Raw genomic sequence first — 21,500 nt, 5'->3', positions numbered from 1 at the left:
GAGACCGCGAGTTTGGTTACTCTCCGATAAAGCTCACGAGGTTCTTCATCTTCTTTCATTGCAAACTCATCGGCCTCATCTTGCACCACTTCATAGTTGGAGCGTTGAATGCTTGCGCTTCCCCGGTAGAGTGAGACAACACAAAGCCATGCGTCTTTGGCCAAGGCGAAGGGCCGAAGATGAGGTAGATCTTCGGGTGGAATTGCATCTTGAATGATGAAGAGGGCATTCTCATTGAATTGATTATCCGCGGCTTCTCGAGGAGTGAAGTTGCTTGGATCATGCGGATAGAAACCTTCTTCAATGATTCTCCAAAGATTAGTGTTCACATGATTTAAATGACGTTTAAAGTGGTAAACTCAAGAATCAAAGTCCTCATTTTTCACAATCTTAGGGGGAGGACCGGCATGATTCAAATGAGTGGAAGGAACCGGTCCACCATAAACAAGTGGTGGTTCCACATGAGCAAAGATGTCGGTGCCATTCTTACTGCTAGAAGAAGGAGCCTTTTCGCTACTAGCTTCCCCCTTATCGGAGGTAGCATCCGTCACCTTGTCGGTGGGATTACCCACTTTCAACGGTGCAGTGGATAGTTTAAGCCCTTCAAGGAATTTAGTAAACATGCTTTCAACCTCGGTCGTCATGGAGGTTTTCAATGTCTCCAAGGACACATTGAACTCCTCACGAGAGACCGAGGTTCCCCCATCGCCCATAGATGAGATCGAATTCACACCGGAGTGTTCCTCCACACCGTCTATAGTATCAACCATACTCTTCGGACGGTAAAGTTCTTAATAAAGAGACGAGGCTCTGACACCAATTGAAAGGATCGATATGGTTGACTAGAGGGGGGTGAATAGGAAACTAAAAATTTTTAACTTTTCTTTACCAAATTAAACTTTGCATCAAAGAAGGTTGTATAGATGTGCAACTAGGTGAGAAACCTATATGATGCAATAACAACAAAAAAACAAGCAAGCAAGAGAAGTAACACTAAAGAGCTTGCACAAGTAAAGGTAAGAAATAACCAAGAGTGGATCCGGCGAAGACGATGATGTGTTAACGAAGTTCCTTCCTTTTGAGGGGAAATATGTCTCCGTTAGAGCGGTGTGGAGGCACAATGCTCCCCAAGAAGCCACTAGGGCCACCGTATTCTCCTCACGCCCTCACACAATGCGAGATGTCGTGATTCCACTATTGGTGCCCTTGAAGGCGGCGACCGGACCTTTACAAACAAGGTTGGGGCAATCTCCACAACTTAATCAGAGGCTCCCAACAATACCACGAAGTTTCACCGCAATGGATTATGGCTCCGTGGTGACCTCAACCGTCTAGGGTGCTCAAACACCCAAGAGTAACAAGATCCGCTAGGGATAGGTGGGGGAATCGAAAATCTCTTGGTGGAAGTGTAGATCGGGGCCTTCTCAACCACTCCCGAGCAAATCAACAAGTTTGATTGGCTAGAGAGATAGATCAGGCGAAAATGGAGCTTGGAGCATTAATGGAGCTTGAGAGGGAAGAGGTAAGTCAACGGGGAAGAAGGGGACCCCCTTTTATAGTGGGGGCAACAATCCAACCATTGCCCCACTAAACAGCCCCGCAGAGGGTGCTAGTACCGCTTAGGGGGGGTACTACCGCTGAGCCAGCGGTACTGCCGCTCCAACTAGCGGTACTGCCGCGCAGAGGAGAGAAGCAGGGACCTGGACCCAGAGCGGTACTACCGCTGAGAAGCGGTACTACCGCCTCTACTACCGCAACTAGTGCCGCAAAACCCGACAAGAGAAAAAGAGCCCTTGAGTCAAGGCGGTAGGAGCCAGACAAGCCAGCGGTAGTACAGCTGCGGAGTCACTGGCGGTACTACCGCTTGTGACCCCTCAGCGGTACTACCGCTGAGTAGCACGGTACTACCACTGGGACCCAGACAAGACACACAAGAGAGAAAAGATCTCTCCATCGAAGCGGAAGAGCTCTAAGGGTGAGAAGCGGAAGTGTACGTGTTGATTCCACCCAAGCAATACCACAGCGGACCCCCTCTTAATAGTACGGTGCCATCTACGCAACTAGACCACCGGAGGAGAAACGAAAGAGCTACACCGTCTTGAATGACACTCCGACAGGAGGAAATCATCTCGTGCCAAGGATGAATCTCTGAAACGCTCAAAGCACACGATTAGTCCGCAAACACGTTGTCATCAATCACCAAAACCACATCGAGAGAGATATGCCTCAACACTCGCTGGTCGGTGGTTCATTGGCCTCCTCTCTCACCCTCCAGCCAACAGCAACCCTTGCCCACCTCCTTTGTCACCGACGCCGCCGCCCTTTTTTGCCGACGACTCTGCCAGCTGTCGCCGCCTCCACATCCACCCAGCAACGCCGCTCAGTCCCCTCGTCGCCCGCCACCGTCGTCTTGCCGCCAGGGAGCAAACTGCCTCCCACCGCCGCTCCCCCACAGCACAGCCGCCCGCGACCAATAGGCTTCTTCGCCGCCCCGGCCAAATCCTCACCGGCATGCTCGTCGGACGTCGGCCCACTCGTCGGACACCGGCAAGGCAGCTAGCTGGTCCGTGCGCACCACGACTCCCCTCGCCGGCTGTCTACTTTTTCGACGCCCGCAAGCTGTTCGACAGTTTGCCAAGGTACGGAAATGGACTCCGCCGATGAGTTCTTTTTCCACAATTTCCTTTGCGACTCCGATGATTCGTCGTCCGACGACGAGGAGGATATATTAGCTGCCGTGTTGGTCCATCACCACCTCAACAACCAGCGGCCGTTGTTCAGTGGCTCCATTCCGGGCCACCTTCTGGGGTTGAATCGCAACCGAGAGAGCGGTCATTTCCTTCTTTGGAAGGACTACTTTGATACAACAAACCCGTTGTTCAAACATCAAAAATTCCACCGCCGTTTCCGTATGAGTAGGCCTTTTCAACTGTATTAGTGAGGGGGTGGTCAGCTATGATGACTATTTCGAGTACAAAGAGGATGCCATCGGCAAGATCGGTTTCTCCTCTTCTCAGAAATGCACTGCCGCCATCCGAATGCTTGCATACGGAGTGCCCGGTGATCTCATTGACGAGTACGTCCGTGTGAGTGAGTCTACATGCCTAGAGTCCCTGTATAAGTTCTACAAGGCTGTTATTGTTGTGTTTGACCCTGAGTACTTGAGAGAGCCGACAGCTGAAGATACAACCCGTTTGTTGGTGATGAATGCTAGAAGGGGCTTCCCAGGGATGCTTGGCAGCATAGACTGCATGCACTGGGAGTGGAAGAACTGTCCTTCTGCTTGGCAAGGGCAGTATAAGGGACATGTCAGGGCTTGCACTGTCATATTAGAGGCTGTGGCGTCTCAAGATCTCTGGATCTAGCACTTTTTCTTTGGCATGGCTGGATCACACAATGATATCAACGTGCTTCATGATAACCCACAAGTATAGGGGATCGCAACAGCTTTCGAGGGTAGAGTATTCAACCCAAATATATTGATTCGACACAAGGGGGGCCAAAGAATATTCTCAAGTATTAGTAGCTGAGTTGTCAATTCAACCACACCTGGAAACTTAGTATCTGCAGCAAAGTGTTTAGTAGCACAGTAATATGATAGTGGTGGTAGCAGCAACAAAAGTAAAGATAGCAAAAGTAATGTTTTTGGTATTTTGTAGTGATTGTAACAATAGCAGCGGGAAAGTAAATAAGCGTAAACCAGTATATGGAAAACTCGTAGGCACCGGATCAGTGGTGGATAATTATGCCGGATGCGGTTCATCATGTAACAGTCATAACATAGGGTGACACAGAACTTGCTCCAATTCATCAATGTAATGTAGGCATGTATTCCGTATATAGTCATACGTGCTTATGGAAAAGAACTTGCATGACATCTTTTGTCCTACCCTCCCGTGGCAGCGGGGTCCTATTGGAAGCTAAGGGATATTAAGGTCTCCCTTTAATAGAGAACCGGAACAAAGCATTAGCACATAGTGAATACATGAACTCCTCAAACTATGGTCATCACCGGGAGTGGTCCCGATTATTGTCACTTCGGGGTTGCCGGATCATAACACATAGTAGGTGACTATAGACTTGCAAGATAGGATCAAGAACTCACATATATTCATGAAAACATAATAGGTTCAGATCTAAAATCATGGCACTCGGGCCCTAGTGACAAGCATTAAGCATAGCAAAGTCATAGCAACATCAATCTCAGAGCATAATGGATACTAGGGATCAAACCCTAACAAAACTAACTTGATTACATGATAAATCTCATCCAACCCATCACCGTCCAGCAAGCCTACGATGCAATTACTCACGCACGACGGTGCGAATCATGAAATTGGTGATGGAGGATGGTTGATGATGACGACGGCGATGAATCCCCCTCTCTGGAGCCCCGAACGGACTCTAGATCAGCCCTCCCGAGAGGTTTTAGGGCTTGGCGGCGGCTCCGTATCGTAAAACGCGATGATTTCTTCTTCCCGATTTTTTTCTCATCGAAACTCAATATATGGAGGTGGAGTTGGAGTCGGAGACACAACAGGGGGCCCACGAGGTAGGGGGCGCGTCCCCCACCCTCCTGAGAAGGGTGTGGGCCCCCTGGTCTTCATCTTTGGCGAGGTTTTTTTATTTTTTCTAAGATGTTCCGTGGAGTTTCAGGTCATTCTGAGAATATTTGTTTTCTGCACATAAAACAACACCATGGTAATTCTGCTGAAAACAGCGTCAGTCCGGGTTAGTTCCATTCAAATCATACAAGTTAGAGTCCAAAACAAGGGCAAAAGTGTTTGGGAAAGTAGATACAACGGAGATGTATCAACTCCCCCAAGCTTAAACCCTTGCTTGTCCTCAAGCAATTCAGTTGACAAACTGAAAGAAAGAAAGAAAAACTTTTACAAACTCCGTTTGCTCTTGTTGCTGTAACTATGTCAAGCCAGCATTCAAGTTTTCAGCATAGATCATAACTAACCACACTTGCAATAATTCTCAGGTCTCATCATTACTCATATCAATAGCATAATCAACTAGCAAGTCATAATAATAAATCTCGGATGACAACACTTTCTCAAAACAATCATAATATGATATAACAAGATGGTATCTCGCTAGCCCTTTCTGAGACCGCAAAACATAAATGCAGAGCACCTTTAAAGATCAAGGACCGACTTGACATTGTAATTCATGGTAAAAGAGATTCAATCATAGTCATACCCAATATAAATTAACAGTAATGAATGCAAATAACGGATGTGCTCTCCAGCTAGTGCTTTTTAATAAGAGGGTGATGACTCAACATAAAAGTAAATGGATAGGCCCTTCGTAGAGGGAAGCAGGGATTTGTAGAGGTGCCAGAGCTCGGTTTTGAAATAGAGATAAATTGTATTTTGAGCGGTATACTTTCATTGTCAACGTAACAACTAAGAGATGGCGATATCTTCCATGCTAAACACATTATAGGTGGTTCCCAAACAGAATGGTAAAGTTTATACTCCCCCTCCACCAACAAGCATCAATCCATGGCTTGCTTGAAACAACGAGTGCCTCCAACATACATCAGGTCCCAGGGGGAGTTTTGTTTGCAATTAATTTTGATTTAGTTTGCATAAAGCATGGGACTGGGCATCCCGGTGCCCAGCCATTTTCTCGTGAGTGAGGAGCGGAGTCCACTCCTCTTGAGAATAACCCACCTAACACGGAAGATAAGGACAACCTTTGTTGATACATGAGCTATTCGAGCATACAAAACAGAATGTTTATTTGAAGGTTTAGAGTTTGGCACATACAAATTTACTTGGAACGGCAGGTAGATACCGCATATAGGAAGGTATGGTGGACTCATCTGGAATAACTTTGGGGTTTAAGGGATTGGATGCACAAGTAGTATTCCCGCTTAGTACAAGTGAAGGCTAGCAAAAGACTGGGAAGCGACCAACTAGAGAGCGACAACGGCCATGTACATGCATTAAAATTAATAAACATTGGATGCAAGCATGAGTAGGATATAATCCACCATGAACATAAATATTGTGAAGGCTATGTTGATTTGTTTCAACTACATGCGTGAACATGTGCCAAGTCAAGTCACTTAAATCATTCAAAGGAGGATACCACCCCATCATACCACATCATAACCATCTTAATAGCATGTTGGCACACAAGGTAAATCATTATAACTCATAGCTAATCAAGCATGGCATAAGCAACTCTGATCTCTAATTGTCATTGCAAACATGTTTATTCATAATAAGCTGAATCAAGAACGCGGGACTCATCATATTTACAAAAACAAAAGAGGTCGAGTTCATACCAGCTTTTCTCATCTCATTCAGTCCATCATATATCATCATTATTGCCTTTCACTTGCACGACCGAACGGTGTGAATAATAATAAGAGTGCACGTGCATTGGACTAAGCTGGAATCTGCGAGCATTCAATAAACAGGAGAAGACAAGGCAATATGGACTCTTGGTTAAATCAACAATAATGCATATAAGAGCCACTTCAACAATTTAATTATGGTCTTCTCCTACTGACCCCTAAATAGAAGAAAAGAAATAAAACTATTTACACGGGAAAGCTCCCAACAAGCAAAAGAAGAACGGGAAATATTTTTGGGTTTTCTTTTTAATTATTACTACTACAGCAGAAAAAAAAACTACTCCTAATTTTTTGGTTTTTCTTAAGGTCTAACAAACACACAAGAAGAAAGCAGCAAAAGGAAAATGAACTAGCATGGATATTACAGTGAAAAAGTATGAGCACCGACATCTAGCAATGAGTGTGTGTGAACATAAATGCAATGTCGGTGAGAAATACGTACTCCCCCAAGCTTAGGCTTTTGGCCTAAGTTGGTATATGGCCACGGCTGGCCTGGCGGATATCCATAATAATAGTTGTTGGGGTCGTACTGCGATGAGGAATGATAGTTGGGATCATACTGATGTGCTGCAGCGTGGAGTCGGGCTGCCTCCGCTCTCCTCTCGTACTCTTCTGCCTCCTCTCTGGTAATAACATATCTTCTTTTTGTCTGTGAATCAAAGAAGGCAGGAGTAGGGAGAGTAATACAGAAAACACGTCGTTTATCAAAAATTAAGCGATATAGGAGAGGTGATTCAGGCCTCTCGACAAACTGGTGTGAAGCCATAGAGTTATAATCTAAATATGCAGGAGGCAACTCCATATTACCCTCACGAATGTCTATTTCAAGAAAATGAGCTAAGCGGGTTGCATAAATTCCTCCAAAGAAATCTCCATTATGTCTATTATGATGCAACCTACGAGCTACAATGGCTCCCATATGATAAGATTGGTCTCCTAACACAGCACTCCTAAGAATGCTGAGATCAGGGACACACATGTGACATGCTTCATCCTTAGCATTTATGCATCTACTCATGAAAAGAGCAAAATAATGTATAGCGGGAAAGTGAATGCTCCCTATGGTAGCTTGCGTTATATCTATGGATTCCCCCACAGTTATACTAGCAAGAAAGTTTCTAAATTCAGATTTAGGGGGATCCCTAATACTGCCCCATGATGGAAGTTCGCAAGCAGAAGTGAAATCCTCTAGGTCCATGGTATAAGATTTGTCATAAAGATCAAACATGACTGAAGGAGAATTACGCGAAGATGAATACTCAAACCTCCCCACAAATGAACTTGTGAGATCATGATACTAGGGGCATTTGTTAGCCTCAAAATCCTCAAGACCGGCATTGCGCAAATATGATTTGAATTCTTCTTTAATTCCTGCACGGTCCATAAAATTTTCCGACGGCCATTCGCAAGGCCGTACTGGAGTGTCTCTTGGTGGATCCTTGTCAGCATCGCGCATAGCAATTCTGGGTCCTTGCTTCTTAGAGGAACCACCTTGGAACATCTTTCTAAACATATTGTTTTTCTTTGAAAAATTCTAAAATTTTTAGTAACTTAAAAATAAAAGTAAACCAAATTCAATAAAACTGATAGCAACTACTCCTACAAGTGCCTAGAGCCTATATCAAGCATTAGAACTACTTGGAACCATATAAATTTGACATGCAAGCTCAAGAACATGATCACCTATGCAGCACAAATTTGCAAAGAATAAAGCACTAGAACAAAAACTAATTGGACCAATGGAGGAGTCACATACCAAGGAACAATCTCCCCAAGCAGTTTTGAGAGAGGTGCTTTGAGCAAGGAGATCGAAAATCGCAGCAAAAGTGGCTGGAACTCGTTCTTGAGTTGGTTTTTCGGGTTTGTGTGAGATAGTGGAAGAAGATGGGTGTTGGGATAAGTGGAGGAGGGCCACCGTGGGCCCACGAGGCAGGGGGCGCGCTCTATAGGGGGGGCGCGCCCACCACCCTCGTGGCCAGGTGACAGCTCCTCCCGCGGTAATTTTTGCACAGTAAATTCTCAAATATTCCCGAAAAAATCATATTAAATTGGCATGGCATTCTGAGGACTTTTATTTTCGGGATATTTTTATATTGCACAGATAAGTCAGGAAACAGACAGAAAATACTATTTTTACTTTATTTAATATAAATAACAGAAAATATAGAGAGGGTACAGAAGTTTGTGCTTCTAGTTTCATCCATCTCATGCTCATCAAAAAGAATCCACTAACAAGGTTGATCAAGTCTTGTTAACAAACTCATTCCGATAATCATGAAACCAAAGAAATTTCGAATAACATTAAGTTACCTCAACGGGGATATGCACATCCCCAATAATAAGAATATCATATTTCTTCTTGACAGTAGGAAGAGGAAATTCAAAACCTCCAAATATAATCGATGGAATTTTTCCAATAGAGTTGATACTATGAAGTTGAGGTTGTTTCCTCGGAAAGTGTACCGTATGCTCATTACCATTAACATGAAAAGTGACATTGCCTTTGTTGCAATCAATAACAGCCCCTGCAGTATTAAGAAAAGGTCTTCCAAGAATAATAGACATACTATCATCCTCGGGAATATCAAGTATAACAAAATCCGTTAAAATAGTAACGTTTGCAACCACAACAGGCACATCCTCACAGATGCCGACAGGTATAGCAGTTGATTTATCAGCCATTTGCAAAGATATTTCAATAGATGTCAGCTTATTCAAGTCAAGTCTACGATATAAAGAGAGAGGCATGACACTAACACCAGCTCCAAGATCACATAAAGCAGTTTTAATATAATTTCTTTTAATGGAGCAAGGTATAATAGGTACTCCGGGGTCTCCAAGTTTCTTTGGTATTCCACCCTTAAAAGTATAATTAGCAAGCATGGTGGAAACTTCAGCTTCTGGTATCTTTCTTTTATTAGTAATGATATCCTTCATATATTTAGCATAAGGATTCGTTTTGAGCACATCAGTTAATCTCATACGCAAAAAGATAGGCCTAATCATTTCAGCAAAGCGCTCAAAATTCTCGTCATCCTTTTTCTTGGATGGTTTTGGAGGAAAAGACATGGGTTTCTGGACCCAAGGTTCCCTTTCTTTACCATGTTTCCTAGCAACAAAGTCTCTTTTATCATAATGTTGATTCTTTGATTGTGGGTTATCAAGATCAACAGCAGGTTCAATTTCTACATCATTATCATTACTAGGTTGAGCATCATCATGAACATCATCATTAATATTTTTACTAAGTTCATATTCATTACCAGATTGTGTTTCAGCATCAGACATAGAAATATCATTTGGATTATCAGGTGGTTCAGCAATAGGTTCACTAGAAGTTTCCACAGTTTTATCATTTTTCTTCTTCTTCTTTTTAGAAGAACTAGGAACATCAATATTTTTTCTTTGAGAATCTTGCTTGATTCTCTTAGGATGGCCTTCAGGATACAAAGGTTCCTGAGTCATTCTACCAATTCTAGTAGCCACTCTAACAGCATAATCATTTTTCTTTCTATTCATTTCATCAAGCACTTCTTTTTGAGTTTTAAGTACTTGTTCTACTTGAGTGGTAACCATAGAAGCATGTTTGCTAACAAGTTTAAGTTCACCTTTAATATTAGCCATATAATCACCCAAGCGTCTAATCATATAAGCATTTTCTTTTAATTGTCTACCAAAATAAGCATTGAAGTCATCTTGCTTATACATAAAGTTATCAAACTCATCCAAGCATTGACTAGCAATTTTAGTAGGAGGGACTTCAGCTTTATCATATCTATAGAGAGAATTTATCTTTACTACCTGTGTTGGGATATCGGGATCAGGAGGTTCTTCAACAAATAAATAATTGGGATCATAAGTTTCTTCAACACGCGATGAATTAAGACCATATATTTCTTCAGTAGGAGGTAAATTCTTAACGTCTTCAGCTTTAATACCTTTTTCTTTCATAGATTTCTTTGCCTCTTGCATATCTTCGGGACTGATAAATAAAACACCTCTCTTCTTCGGAGTTGGTTTAGGAATAGGCTCAGGAGGTGCCCAATTATTTTCATTTGTCAACATATTATTCAATAGAATTTCAGCTTCATCCGGTGTTCTTTCCCTGAAAAGAGAACCACCACAACTATCCAGGTAATCTCTGAAAGCATCGATTAGTCCATTATAAAAGATATCAAGTATTTCAAGGTTTCTTAAGAGGATGATCAGGCAGAGCATTAAGTAACTTGAGAAGCCTCCCCCAAGCTTGTGGGAGACTCTCTTCTTTAATTTGCACAAAGTTGTATATTTCCCTCAAAGCAGCTTGTTTCTTATGAGCAGGGAAATATTTAGCAGAGAAGTAATAAATCATATCCTGGGGACTACGCACACAACCAGGGTCAAGAGAATTAAACCATATCTTAGCATCACCCCTTAATGAGAACGGAAATATTTTGAGTATATAGAGGTAACGCGATCTCTCATCATTAGTGAACAGGGCAGCTATATCATTTAACTTAGTAAGATGTGCCACAACAGTTTCAGATTCATAGCCATAAAACGGATCAGATTCAACCAAAGTAATTATATCAGGATCAACAGAGAATTCATAATCCTTATCAGGAACACATATAGGTGAAGTAGCAAAAGCAGGGTCAGGTCTCATTTTATCTCTAAGTGATTCTTTGTTCCATTTAATTAATAACCTAAGCTCATATCTATCTTTGCAAGCAAAAATAGCGGCAGAAGATTCCATATCAAAAAGATAACCTTCAGAAATAACAGGCATATTTTCATCATCACTATCATCATCGTATTCAGATTCAATAATTTCTTTTTCTCTAGCCCTAGCAATTTGTTCATCAAGAAATTCACTAAGGGGCATAGTAGTATCTGGCATAGAAGCAGTTTCATCAGAAGTATCATGCATATCAGAAGTGGCATCATCAATAACATGCGACATATCAGAACGAATAGCAGAAGTAGATGTAGGTGTCGCAAACTTACTCATAACATAAGGTGAATCAAGTGCAGAGCTAGATGGCAGTTCCTTACCTCCCCTCGTAGTTGAGGGATAGATCTTGGTTTTTGGATCTCTCAAGTTCTTCATAGTGTCCAGCAGATATAAATCCCAAGTGACTCAAAGAATAGAGCTATGCTCCCCAGCAACGGCGCCAGAAAAAGGTCTTGATAACCCACAAGTATAGGGGATCGCAACAGCTTTCGAGGGTAGAGTATTCAACCCAAATTTATTGATTCGACACAAGGGGAGCCAAAGAATATTCTCAAGTATTTGCAGTTGAGTTGTCAATTCAACCACACCTGGAAACTTAGTATCTGCAGCAAAGTGTTTAGTAGCACAGTAATATGATAGTGGTGGTAGCAGCAACAAAAGTAAAGACAGCAAAAGTAATGTTTTTGGTATTTTGTAGTGATTGTAACAGTAGCAGCGGGAAAGTAAATAAGCGTAAACCAGTATATGGAAAACTCATAGGCATCGGATCAATGGTGGATAATTATGCCGGATGCGGTTCATCATGTAACAGTCATAACATAGGGTGACACAGAACTTGCTCCAATTCATCAATGTAATGTAGGCACGTATTCCGTATATAGTCATATGTGCTTATGGAAAAGAACTTGCATGACATCTTTTGTCCTACCCTCCCGTGGCAGCGGGGTCTTATTGGAAACTAAGGGATATTAATGCCTCCTTTTAATAGAGAACCGGAACAAAGCATTAGCACATAGTGAATACATGAACTCCTCAAACTATGGTCATCACCGGGAGTGGTCCCGATTATTGTCACTTCGGGGTTGCTGGATCATAACACATAGTAGGTGACTATAGACTTGCAAGATAGGATCAAGAACTCACATATATTCATGAAAACTTAATAGTTTCAGATCTGAAATCATGGCACTCGGGGCCTAGTGACAAGCATTAAGCATAGCAAAGTCATAGCAACATCAATCTCAGAACATAATGGATACTAGGGATCAAACCCTAATAAAACTAACTCGATTATATGATAAATCTCATCCAACCCATCACCGTCCAGCAAGCCTACGATGCAATTACTCACGCACGGCGGTGAGCATCATGAAATTGGTGATGGAGGATGGTTGATGATGACGACGGCAACGAATCCCCCTCTCCGGAGCCCCGAACGGACTCTAGATCAGCCCTCCCAAGAGGTTTTAGGGCTTGGTGGCGGCTCCGTATTAAAACGCGATGATTTCTTCTTCCCGGTTTTTTTCTCATCGAAACTCAATATATGGAGGTGAAGTTAGAGTCAGAGACGCAACAGGGGGCCCATGAGGTAGGGGGGCGCGCCCTAGGGGGGCGCACCCCCCACCCTCGTGAGAAGGGTGTGGGCCCCCTGGTCTTCATCTTTGGCGAGGATTTTTTATTATTTTTTCTAAGATGTTCCGTGGAGTTTCAGGTCATTCCGAGAATATTTGTTTTCTGCACATAAAACAACACCATGGTAATTCTGCTGAAAATAGCATCATTCCAGGTTAGTTCCATTCAAATCATACAAGTTAGAGTCCAAAACAAGGGCAAAAGTGTTTGGAAAAGTAGATGCGACGGAGACGTATCACTTCAACGCTCGCCGGTGTTTGCTAGGCTTGCCGAAGGCAACAACCCACCGGTGAACTTTACTATCAACGGACACAACTACGACAAAGGATACTATCTGGGTGACGGTATCTATCCTCAGTGGACTACTATTGTCAAGAAAATACCCAACCATGTCGGAGAGAAGAGGAAAAGATTTGCCCAAGAGCAAGAGAGTGCTAGGAATTATGTCGAGCGTGCCTTTGATGTTTTGCAATCTCGATGGGTCATCGTTCGGTATCCTGCTAATACCTGGAGCACACAGAAATTATGGGAGGTGATGACTACTTGTGTGATCATGCACAATATAATCATAGAAGACGAGCGCCCGGAACGTCTGTACGATCAAGGGTTTCAGTTTTCGGGTGAGAATGTTGTGCCTGAGCATGGAGTAGCGGCAACATTTGAACAGTTCACCTAATTTCATGAAGACATGCGTGATTGGGATACTCATGTGCAGCTGCAAAATGATTTGGTTGAGTATATATGGGCCCATGTTGGCAACCAATAGATGTATCTTCTTTTATTCGTTTGTAAAACTATGTGAAACATTTTTATTTGTATCCGTCTTGTAAAACTATAATATTTTATTCGGTAAACTATGTTATTTAACAATATGTTTGAATGCAAATTAATGTAATATTGAGCGGCCAGCCGGCCAAGCCGGCACATATGGGTCGGCGTGTTGGGCACATTGCAACCCAAATCTAAAAGAAGACGGACGCCGAGCGGACGGCCGACCCAAACGGACAAAAAACAGACGGAATCACCGTTCGTTTGGGTCAGCCCGTTGGAGTTGCTCTAAGCTCCCATAAATATATAATGCAGCAACCAGAAACAAGAAAAACTAGGATAAAAAAATAAACTACAAACAAAGTAAAAATCTGCTTAGATGTGACATAAAACAGATCTAGAATTTAAAGTAGTGTACTGAAGCAATCGAAAAAAGGAGATGCCGCATGGATCGATGCGAGCCGCCGAGACGGCCTCCTGCCAGAGATGGAAACCCACGATGATTCATCCAGCTTCGGTGGAAGAAGATTTGCGTGAACTTTTTTGTCTGAACCAAGATTTGCGTGAACTTTGTGATTGGCAGGCCGGTTTTTTCTGGCTGGCGGCACGGCCTGACCAAAAATGTTACGCAAAGGGCATTTCCTAAACGGCGCCCGTAGCGTCCGTTATAGGCTTAACCATACAGGGCGCACACCCCACGCATCGCCCTGGGCTGGCCCACGTTACTCCTTTTCTGTCTTAGAGGCGCAAAAAGAGAGTGTGTGCAACGTGACTCGAACTCCCAATCTTCTGGCATAGTGTTCGTTGTCACAACCAACAAGCCACCCTCATTGACTTGTTTACTCAAAGCTTTTTCCTTTTTATACTCTTCGTTATTTTTCTTTTTTTCCTGGAATGCTTTCGTTTGGGTATTTTTATTTTTCTATTTTATTTCCTTTTTCGTTTTTTTTTGCTAAACTTTTTTAAAATACATTTTTTAACATTCGTGAACTTTTTTCGAATCTGATGAACTTTTTCAAATTCAATGAATGTTTTTTGAATTTGATGAACTTTTTCAAATTCAATGTCTTTTTTTCAAATTATATGAATTTTCCAAATTCGATGCAATTTTTTCGAATTCAGACATTTTTCAAATTTGGTGAACATTTCTCAAAATTAGTGAACTTTTTTTCAAACTTGATGAACTTTTTAAAAAACTTCGATGAACTGTTTTTTAAGTTACAAAAAGATATTCGTGAACTTTTTTCCAAAATCGATGAACCTTTTTCCATTTTTTGATGAACTTTTTTCATGATTGGTAAACTTTTTTCGAATTCGTGAACCCTTTTTGAAAATCCGTGAACTCTTTTTCAAATCGATGACCTTTTTTTCAAAATCAATGAACCTTTTCCAACTTTATGAACTTTTTTTCAAAAAATTGAACTTTTTTTGAATTCATGAACCCTTTTTTGAAAACCCGTTAACTCTTTTTCAAATCGATGAACTTTTTTTCAATCTTGATGAACTTTTTTCACAATTGGTGAACTTTTCTTTCAAAAAAATTGAACTTCTTTCGATTTTATGAACCCTTTTTGAAAATCTGTGAACTCTTTTTCTAATTGAATGATTTTTTTCAAAATCTGTGATTTTTCTTTTCAAATCCGATGAACTTTTTTACAAATCGATGAACCTTTTCTAGATTTGTGAACTTTTCTTCAAAAATGTTTACTTTTTCTAAAGTGATGAACTTATTCAAGTTCACGGTTATTTTAAATAATTCAAAAAACTAAGTGCATTAAATAGCATGGCCGCATGTCCTTATATTATTGATACTTTCCTCATCAACTAGAGTCAAGTAGGTCTACTGGTTATGTGCGCTAGTACGTGAAGTTAACGTCTCGAGCTCGAATCCTGGACAGGGTGACTTTTTTTGCGCTTTTTCGCTCGTTCAGATTATGGCAACCGGGCGCATCGACTTTGTTAGGTCAGGCCCAGGTGGGCAGCGCGCGGGCGCCAGTACCTGTTAGCAGCGCCAAAAGCGCTGCTTAGGAGCTCCCTACGCAAAGCCGTGTGATTCGCGTAGCAGCTTCAGGGCCCGTTTCCTACTCAGGCCCGGTCGGTCTCCCTCTAATCTATTACCACTGTAAAAGGAGGAAGAGAAGAGCAGATCCAAACAATCTAACCCATTCATCAGCAAAATTCAATGATCCTTAATTCTTCAGTGTTTAACACTGCAAACTACGCATTAAGCCACTAACAAGCCATCGATCGATAACCCAGCACCGCCGTAAAAAAAAGACAAAACCGGTCGCACGACTCTCGCCCCTGCGCGCACGACCTCCCCCTCCTCCTCCTCCCGCGTCGTTCGCCACCCCGCAAACTCCGTTAGCCGCCCTTCGCCGCTGGAGCCGTCGCCCGCGGAAGCCTCCGCGGGAGCAGCTGCGGGAGCCGCTCGCCGCTGCAGCCGCCACGGGAGAAGCAGCGGGAGCCGCCGCGTGTCGCCCTTCGCCGCGGGTCGCCGCCGGAGCCGCCCCTCCCCTGGATCCGCTCGCCGTTGGTCGCCGCCGGAGCCGCCCCGCCCCTGGATTCGCTCGCCGCTGGTCGCCGCCGGAGCCGCCCGTCGCGCCCCCACTCAGCTTGGCCTCCGCCCCGCCGTCCCCGGTCCTCAAGCAAGTAAGTTTGCCTTGCGCTCTGAAGCTCAACCATTCCTAATCTGCAAACTAACCGACCTTAGAGTCTGATGAACCGTCAATTGGATGGACCGATGAAGCACGAGGGAGAAAGATGTGGTTGTGTCCAGACTCCACTCCAAAGAGGGCAAAATAGTTCAATAATTTTCGAAATTGATGCTATTGCCTGAGATATGATGCTTGCACACAAGAGAAGTTCATGCTTGTGATTGCAAAATCGGTGTATATGTAAAGATCTTCTCCTGGTTTCATGAATTGGTTGGGATTTTTGGAAAGTCTCACTTGGGCAGGACAACTATGGTCTTGATTATATGTATGTTGACTTTCCAACTTTTCTTTTGAGCAGGCTACTTCAATTTTAGGTGAGCTGGCAGGGATCACAAGCATCGGTGTTGCATTCTTGAATCTCACATACACAGTTAAGTAATGTTCTCCCTCACATAAAGTCCTTTTAGTGCATGTAGAGTTTTGCTCACTTTCTTTCTAGCTAGCTGCTGCATTCATTTCTTTCCGTGGCACCGTATAGTTTATACCTCAGAGAGGTCATTTTAGTGCATGATGTTCTGGTGTAGCTACCATTAGCTTTACTGGAGCAGAGCAACATTTAATAGGAATTCCACCATAAATATTTACCCAGATACAACATTCTTCTCTGGAATTTGAGTTTTTTTCGAGAAGGTTTTGGATCTAAGGATGAGCTATCAGTGGTACTGATTATACAACGAGTTTGTACAAAATGTTCGCTGGTGTTGGGTGTTTACCTTTTATCACTTCTATATCCCCTTATTGTGTTTCTCTGTTTCTAGAAAGTAGGCCATTTGTTCCAGGCTTTAAAGTTTGTGCTATAACCTGAAGGAGAAAGAGTTCATTATTGACCAGCAGTTAAAAGAAGGTTCAGTTTTTTACCTCATTTTCCATCCCCACAGTAGCACTTTCTGTTAGTTCGAACAATATCTCAATGCATTATTTACACACCTAGCTTGTGCTCTGTGCCCAGAATTGGTAAACTGTAGCCGTGATAATACTACACTGTATTCAGAAATAGCAGGAGATAAAGCTAGGTGTTGCATATAGGCCGGTGGTGAACCCTTTTAGAGCCGACCTTCCTTCAGAGTTGGATATCATCTACAGTAACCTCGCTGCATCCATAGATCAACTGAATAAACAAAAGGCACTTAAGATCTTTATTGGTATCCAGGATGTGTTGTCTGACCATCTAAGCAAACTGGCCCATTATGCTAAGGAATTAGGACAATTCAGTTACTTGACCGGACTGTTTAGCATGCAGAAATTGGAAGCAGGCTTAGAAAAACACCACCAAGCTTGAAAGCAGAAAAAGATGCACACACTCACCATTATTATCTTCCTGTGATAATTTTAGGCTTGTAACAGGAAACTTGAAGAGGCAATTTTAGTTGGTGGTGTGCTTTACAATTTCATATTGTTGTTCGGTGTTTCTCCATAATCATGTCTTCTATTTTTTAGAATTTTCTAGCATATGAACTATCACATGAATTTTCCTAGATCCAATGGTCGCGCCGCCCAGGACGTCGGCGGCGGAGACGAAGGCAATTTGTACTGGGACGTCGTGGCCGAGCAGCAGGACCTCCGCCTTGACGAGCTGCTGGACCTAGGCCTCGACGAGACGCCGGACCTCGGCCTCCCTCTGGTTTTCATGGTACGGTCCCTTCCCCTCTCCACCAAATCTTGACTTGTGTGTTGTTCTGCTCTGCACTGATTGTATTGCCATTGTTATAACTCTTCTAAATCCATTTTTGATATGGTGGCCCGCTCCAGCTGGAACAGTTTTGTAGAGACAAATTGGAAGAGTGCAGCTGCCCTGGCTCATGGAATTGGAAGAATTTATGCTTTTTTTCTACTAAAAAAGGAAGCTATTTTTTCTGAATCATAGAAAGGATGCAACTTTGTCAGGGGTAGTAGATACAAAGTTCAGTGTCTACAGCATATAAACCGGAAGCCGTGCTTCCGGTTTCGGCATATAAACTTTTTTGGTCATACAATCTGAATTTTTACCATTTCACATAGACAACCTATCATTTGTGGTTCACCACATTTACATGCTCTGATTCCCACGCTCATGCGAACAAGTATATGCTAGAAATTTCAAAGTATCGTGTCAGTTAGAATTATCACATGGGTACCCATTTTCTCCATGAAAATACCTCATGTAATGCTATGTTCCATATTTTCTACATTATGATAAGTTCATAGTTTATATATTGTTTCAACATTATATTTTGTACTGAGACATGCAGCCATATATTCTATTTCTACCTCAATATATTCTCCCATGTGCATTCTAATAGACAATTGGCCCTCTTCTTTTTTTGTGATAATGATAGTCCTTGATGAAATGCCACCAAGTTAGTCTACTATCTCAAGTCAGATTCGATAATAATTTATTTTACATTGCCATCTTTCTTGATTACGTACCGTGTCGTTGCAGATGATCTCAGGTAATCAGATCCAACACCCAAATTCAATTTGAGTTGCTTTTAAATGCTTCTGGGAGGCATATGATGTTGATATGCTACATTGTAGTTTATGTTTGGTAGGCTATGATATTTTTGCCCTAAACTGTCACATTTCTTAATTCCAAAATTTAATTGTTGTAGGCTGAACATGAGCATGTCTGTTTGTGGTGTTGAGGTAAAGCTCAGTTTGTTACGCAGCAGAGCCAAGGGCATGTCATGGACCAAGTATATCAAGTTGGGCAGCGTGTGCAGGTCGACATGCTATAGTAATATGCTTTTTAAACTGCTACAACGCATGGCCATTCGGCTATTATCTAAATTAATGCTTATATTGTTAGCATAGACCTTTCAGCTAAATTTGCAGCCATGATGTTACATTGCCAATATTTTAGAAAACTGTAATTTGCTGCCATGATGTTACACACGTGCAGGTCTATGGTGGTGTCATGAATTTAGGGGTACATCTCCTTGCACTCAGGTGGAAGAAATTCCTCGCCCTCAAGTCCAACTAATTCAGGACCTGCATCTCTGATATACCGTGGTGATTCAAGCTTACTCTTGATCTGCCCACTACTTACCATTCCATTTCTTGGATGAAAGGAATGTTGGTTTAATTTAACATGCTGTTCAATCTCAGAAGCACTTGATGTGCTCAACTGCTGATATATACAAGAAATACCGGATCTTGATGAAGATGGTAGTACACTTCATTCACAATTTAAATTCTTAGTGTATCTATCATCATGTCCAGGTTGGTTCCTTTGTAAACACATTTTAGTATCATTATCCATTCAGTGTTCTGTTTACAGTGTACTATTAAATGCCATTTTCCATGTGTATTTTTGTTGATTGTTGTTGGATTTGGAGGCAAACTAATTTCCTCCTTAAGTATGAATTATCTGCCATCTATATGACTTCGAAATCTTCATTTTGAAATTATGGAAGTTTATTCCGCTCTTACATTAAGCAAGTGTTTAGAGGAAGTTTTGCTTTTGTTTAGGCTCGAGAAACAAACTATCATGCAGTATTGTGAATTTGAAATGGTCCTCTTCTCTTCCAAAAATGCATAGCAAAATTTCAGGGACCTGCAGATAGTTTCTTGAGTAACAAATTTTAGGAGGTATGACTAATTTTCTTATGATAGTTCAGACATGCTGCCAATGAAATTCATCCTTTACAGAAAACAGCAAGTTGTTTATTCATGTGTTGTTTTGTTATTAGACTGTAAGGATAAGTTACCTTTTTGTTTTTACTGCATCAAGGTTAAAAGCTTTGTTTTCTTTTGATAGCTGCGCCTTTTTCTTCTACAATTTAGTTTCTCGAGAGTATGCCAGAGGCGTATCATACTTTTATAGAAGAGAGCAAAGACAATGTACAAGAAGCCTCGAAATGGATGCGAACATCCACTCTCGGCCACACCCCATTACAACCAAAGCCGGTGTACTCTAAACACCCCAGATTACGGATAATTGTTTACAGATATTCTCACAGATTTGGGATGTAACAATGGTTAATCTGCTCTTCATGTTTTTGATAATTGCTTTGACCATGTGTTAATTAGGCATTACTATGTATCCGGCTTTTTCTAAGATATCTTTTATGCCATCATTGCATTGAACCATGAGTGAAGCAATGATGTAAACAACTCTGGGGTATAATCATTTGGCTGCTGGACTAAACATATATCTTTAGGACATATTTCAAAACACAAAATTTCATGATGAAAATCAGCTTGTCCATTTTCTTATATGGCTTGACTCTGTTCAATCTTACAGAGAAAGGGATTGTTTTCTTCTTTTGTGACATGACAGGAAACAAGGTCATGTGTGAGACAGAAGAGGCAACTGATTTGGCTCTTCATCATGTTGAGACTGTTGCAGCCATGTGTTATGTGTCAATTTCTTTCATGGGACAGAGGAGGGTAGAATGGGGATGATATGGCTAAGAAGTACTCCCTCATTTAGTGACTACTAGGGTGTCTGTACTAGCAACATAAGTTACATAAATTGATTGATCTTGAACTAATTTGCACATTCTTTATTTGTCCGTCATTTAGTTTTGCTTCCATCCGAAAAACATTATAAATCAGTAATAAAGACATGTGCGGATGAAAAATTATGTAAACATTGGACAACTATTTATTGATAATTATTTGATGACAATTGAAACGTGTAAATATTGGACAACTATTTATTGATAATTATTTGATGACAATTGAAACGTGTGTTGCATGTGTATGTTTACTAGTAAATATAATAAGGAATAAGGGTATCTCTGCTGATTTGGCCTGGTATACGAACTGCTCGTCACGAAAGAAACCGCGGAATCCTTGCCGAGGAGAAAAGATCCCGCGCCCCTCGATCCTCGATGGTCGACCTCGAGAACCCGGACCTGGAGGAAAACCTCGTCGCGGCGGAGCCCTCTCGGCATAGATTTGAGGCCTGGGTAGACAGGCTAAGACTATACTTTGACAATGACGACCTATACCCCGACGGCGGCGGCGGCGGCGTTGCCACTGATCTCGAAGCCTTGGAGGCCGAGCCCCAACAGCACAGCAGGTGTATCTTCATGTGCCTTCTGGCGTGTGCCAGTGTGATGTTTATGGGTTTCTTCATGGCCCTGATCCAGGTCTATGAATCCCACTCAACGACGGGATGGATAACAATCGCCGTGCTCGTCGGGGCAGCTATATGCGAAGTTGTTGTACTCTGTCTTCTCTTAATTACAATTCTTGTCTTTGCCGAGTTCTTCGTTGGGAATCCAGAGGGACGTAGGCTGGTAGATCGGTTGATCTAATCTGATGTGCCACAATGATGATACATACCTAGGAGCTAGGAGGTGTATTT

General features: G+C 42.2%; 1 protein-coding gene across 1 annotated transcript; it reads left to right on the top strand.

The window, feature by feature from the left end:
• The first annotated feature begins 2,647 nt into the window (after window positions 1–2,647).
• Window positions 2,648–20,713, top strand: LOC125518891. Its single transcript, XM_048683783.1, has 6 exons — window positions 2,648–2,831; window positions 2,920–3,086; window positions 15,720–16,142; window positions 16,506–16,577; window positions 17,706–17,837; window positions 17,957–20,713. The coding sequence occupies exons 1-6, from the start codon at window positions 2,648–2,650 to the stop codon at window positions 18,062–18,064; spliced, it is 1,086 nt and encodes a 361-aa protein (XP_048539740.1). The 3' UTR covers window positions 18,065–20,713.
• The last annotated feature ends 787 nt before the right edge of the window (window positions 20,714–21,500 follow it).

The sequence above is a fragment of the Triticum urartu genome, chromosome 7, assembly GCF_003073215.2.
Source record: "Triticum urartu cultivar G1812 chromosome 7, Tu2.1, whole genome shotgun sequence".
Lineage (NCBI taxonomy): Eukaryota > Viridiplantae > Streptophyta > Magnoliopsida > Poales > Poaceae > Triticum > Triticum urartu.
The sequence above is the reverse complement of the archived record's forward strand: the minus strand, read 5'-3'. Positions and strand labels throughout refer to the sequence as shown.